Source organism: Miscanthus floridulus, chromosome 2 (genome assembly GCF_019320115.1).
Source record: "Miscanthus floridulus cultivar M001 chromosome 2, ASM1932011v1, whole genome shotgun sequence".
In the NCBI taxonomy this organism is placed as follows: domain Eukaryota; kingdom Viridiplantae; phylum Streptophyta; class Magnoliopsida; order Poales; family Poaceae; genus Miscanthus; species Miscanthus floridulus.
In genome coordinates, this window is record NC_089581.1 from 55,082,294 (window position 1) to 55,086,570 (window position 4,277).

Genomic DNA, 4,277 nt, shown 5'->3' on the forward strand with positions numbered 1-4,277 from the left:
AAATCATATGATCTTCAACAAAACTAACATCGTTTAATTCATTCATTCATACTATGGTTCAGAATTTCACCTTAAGGGCAAAGGAGGTGTTCAAGAAAGAAATCCAGCTTCTCACCTTAAGGGCCAAGGCAAAAGACTCCGCTTTATTTGATCAATGGATCCAGAATCTGTCGTAATTTTCTTGCTTCATTTTATTTTGTTTCTTTCTTTGTTTCTTAATTTTTCTTGTCTGGACTGTTGTCTCCTCTTGTGACTTTATCTTTTAATAAAATTCCTGTAGGGGCGAAAGCCCCTTTTTTCAGTTCCTAAAAAAACAGATTATTACATATTTATACAGCCCAGTGGGTGTTGACATGTCCCTTCATGGACAACTTGTCTTTTTTCCAAAAGGGGTTTGGAACTTTCGCGAAAGAGTCCATATGGTTAAGTACAGCTAATGACGTGATTTGCGATCACTGGTGAATTTTTTCCTTGGAAGTCACATATCCCCCCCTTGGATATTACCGCTGTAATAACATATGGTTAAGTACATGTCCGTTCCAATAATAGCGGTTCGTGGCTTCTATTGTTCTCCTTTCCTTGGAAGTCACATATTCCCCCCCTTGGATATTACCGCTGTAATAACATAAGCGACACCATGAAATCCAAAACCATCGGTTTACCACGGACCTGTCCCCGTCCGGTATCGAGTGCACCAAAGAGAATCGTAGTGGTATTCTAGGAAGACGGATTTGTTGCATCTCAGTCCTCAAACAACGATGCGATTGACACGTGGCTCGACCGCACGCGCGCGCCTATTTAAACCGCTCGAGCCGCACACCTGAAGAACCACGGCAAGTGACCAAGTGCAAGTGCAAGTACAAGGCTAGCTACAGCTTACGAAGGGGGTAGAGCTGTTAGCAATGGCGAACGCTACGCTTGCCGTCGTCCTGGCCGTGCTTGTTCTGGTGCAGGTTTCGTGCGGCGTCGCGCGGCATCACCACGACCCGGACCCGTGCGGCGGGGACTCGGTCCTGCTGGGCCACAAGGGCAACGGCTGCTCGTCCCCGGCGGTGTCGGCCCACGGCACGCGCGCGGTGATGACGGTGAACGGGTTCCAGAAGGGCGAGGAAGGCGGAGGCCCATCAGAGTGCGACGGCAAGTACCACAGCGACAACGACCTGATCGTGGCGCTGTCCACGGGGTGGTACGCGGGAGGGAAGAGGTGCCACAACAAGATCCGCATCACGAGCGTGCAGAACGGGCGCACCGTGGAGGCAACGGTCGTGGACGAGTGCGACTCCCGCCACGGCTGCAAGAACAACATCGTCGACACGTCCAAGGCCGTCTGGAAGAAGCTCGGGCATGACACCGACATCGGCGAGGTCCCAGTCACCTGGTCCGACGCATGAAACCAGCCGTCGGTCGCGCGGAGGGCGGCCGGTGGTCTTGCCGGCCGGCCGCCAGCAAGGGAAGGACGAAGACATGTTCTTTGATCAGGTCCCCTTGTCCCTGCGGCTTGCGTTGTTGTTGTCACGTACGTGGAGTCTGTAATTGTACCTGCATCTAGAGAATGAGAGGATGACGGTACAGTTGATTTGTGTGTCGTTTGTGACAATTATATATTGCTACTCTCGAGGCATGCTACCTAGTAGGTAGCTAGAGTGGCAGAATAAAACTACTTGCATGGTGTACGCGACTTGTCATGTAACGTTAAGGTGTTCCTGTCAGTCTATCAGTTTCTAAAAACCACGTGTTTGTTCATATATATCGCGTTAGTTGTTCACCACTCAGTTGTTTCTAAATGTTGTAAAACACGTTGACAGCAGTTAAAATCTGTCTCTCCCCGTCTCATATGAGCAATGCAGTAGATAAAAATAAAAGAATACATAGACACGAGATAGAAGAACTATTCTTTATCATTCGAATACTGATGATTATAACGTAGAGCTCTCATCTCATGTATATATAGTTCACAACAAGCTTAAGAGAATGGACTAAGATCTATAATTCCTCCTCCTTTCTTTTCAAGTTAGAATCTTTATGTTTTACAACACTTCCTCTTCGACGATTATCACGATATGTACATGCCTCATTGAAAACTCTAACCGAAAACCTAGTGGTAATTTAAAACAGTTTAGGAGAAAAGAGTAGATCGTATTCGCAAATTACATTGCACACATATTGCCTCATTAAAAATCTTGTGTAAAACCCCACATAGGGAAAAAAGAATACAACACTTAACATTTTTGGTCATGTATTATTCTTCAACATCTTCTATTCTTCATGAACAAATGTCAATGTTCATGTTCTATGCATAAACTTCAACATTTTGCCAAATAAGATCCTATTGGTTTACTTTCGAGGTAGATTTAATCAAATATGATCCCCTCGTAAAGTCATCCTTTGAACTTCATTGCTCAAATCACTGAAATCACACTTTTCATAATTGTATGCATAATTGGCACCACAATACTTTGTCTTTCAAAAACTTGGCTTGCAGTTCTTCTGTGAATTGTGAAATGAATAAATATGAGCAATATTCTTGATGTGTATATGACCAATTATTAGTTGTACAATACAAATAAAATCTATCTTTCTAGGGAACTAAATTCTTTAAGGGGCCGTTTGGATCCTTTCATTTGGAGGAATTGAAATCCACTTAATAAATTAGGCTATTTGGCTTGGAATTTGACATTCCACCACTTTCCAAAGTTCACATATAAGCCTATCTCAAATTCATAGGGTGGAAGATGGAAAGTGATTCTATAGATCACAATTCTAATGTTTCTACTTTGCAACTTATAACACGCTCTTCAACTCACTCTCCTATGGTAGAAATGCAACACATAAGTATCTTTCTCGTATAGCCAACAATTATATACAAATATAATCCATATACAACTATATTAAATTAATTAATGTGTGTCTAAATTGTAATTATTAAAATAAATTCAATTCCAAGGATCCAAACGAGGCCCAAGAGTATTATAGGGGTAAATGAGTTATAATGATAGATATCTTCTAGATAGTACCTCAAATCTCATTCTAGAGTTTGAATACATGGAATGGATTTTCAAATTATATTTTTCTACAAGTCTCCAGGATTCGAATTGTACCCCTAATAAGTAGTAAATGTAGTATTGCATTTGATATTTAGGGGATAATTCAATTATTAATATCACCAATATTCTTATACCTTCTATGGTATTTAGATGATATGACCACTTCATTGTTAGTTTTGCATTTCGAGTGTTCTATAAGACAAATTCATGGTGTTATTATTCCTCAGTTTGCTTTCACTTGGGTCTATGTTCACGCCTGAGATTAATGATATTCTTTTTAAAAATTGATTGGTAAATACTAGTGGGGTATGTTTGGACATCTAGACGATCTCAAATCAAAAAAGTTTGAACTATAAAGTTGTAGATCTCGTCGAGTACTACAACTTTGGTGTAAAATTCATCTTCGTCCGAACATCATATGAGAAAGCTATGAAGTTTTTCGTGCAACATATCACTACCGGTTCAAGCTATGAACCGACAGATAGTATCAATGTCTATTTTAGCCAAAAACCAGCAGTGGTGACCCAATATCACTACCGGTTCCTAGCTAAAACCGACGGTGATAGTATTAGCATCAGTTTTATCTAAAACGATGACCCGAATATCACTGTCGGTTGGTCCTATCACTACACAGGTTTTAGCCACAGACTGACAGTGATGGGCCTATAGGCATTATCTCAGCCGATTTTGAAGAGACCGGCACTGACATTTGACACATAGTGTCAGTGTTTTGGACTGGCGGGCTGAAAGGTCCTTGTTTGGTTTTGGTAATTGAGTGACAACTTAGGTGGACTAATTGTGTTTATGTGAGATACACAGGTGATTAGTCCACAGGTACATGTGTGTGAGCAACATATGCCATGGAGGTGAAAATGGCTTGGAGATGTTGCAAAGCTCACACATGTGATGATGAAGGAGCTTTTGGGAAAATGGAATGCCTATTTTCTATTGCGCCGGATGCAAGTTCTTGGTGGTTAGCTCATTGGAGCAAGGGTGAAGAAGTTAGAAGTGAAAACGAGTTGGTCGCGAAGATGCCAGCGTCGGTCAACTGACCGGACGCTGGATCTGAATGCACCGGACGCTGGCAGGCTGCGTCCGGTCGCGCTGACATACGGTGACGCAGTAGCTGGAGAGTGACCGGACGCTGGCTGCGTCTGATCGCGTTCGACCGGACGCGTCCGGTCATGCTCGGGAGCTTACTGGAAACGACCGGACGCTGAGGGTCCAACGTCC

General features: G+C 42.8%; 1 protein-coding gene across 1 annotated transcript; it reads left to right on the plus strand.

Annotated features, from left to right (window-relative positions):
* Positions 1-847: 847 nt before the first annotated feature.
* LOC136538847 (putative ripening-related protein 6) lies at positions 848-1,757 on the plus strand. Its single transcript, XM_066530793.1, has one exon. The coding sequence runs from the start codon at positions 903-905 to the stop codon at positions 1,389-1,391; it is 489 nt and encodes a 162-aa protein (XP_066386890.1). The 5' UTR covers positions 848-902; the 3' UTR covers positions 1,392-1,757.
* The last annotated feature ends 2,520 nt before the right edge of the window (positions 1,758-4,277 follow it).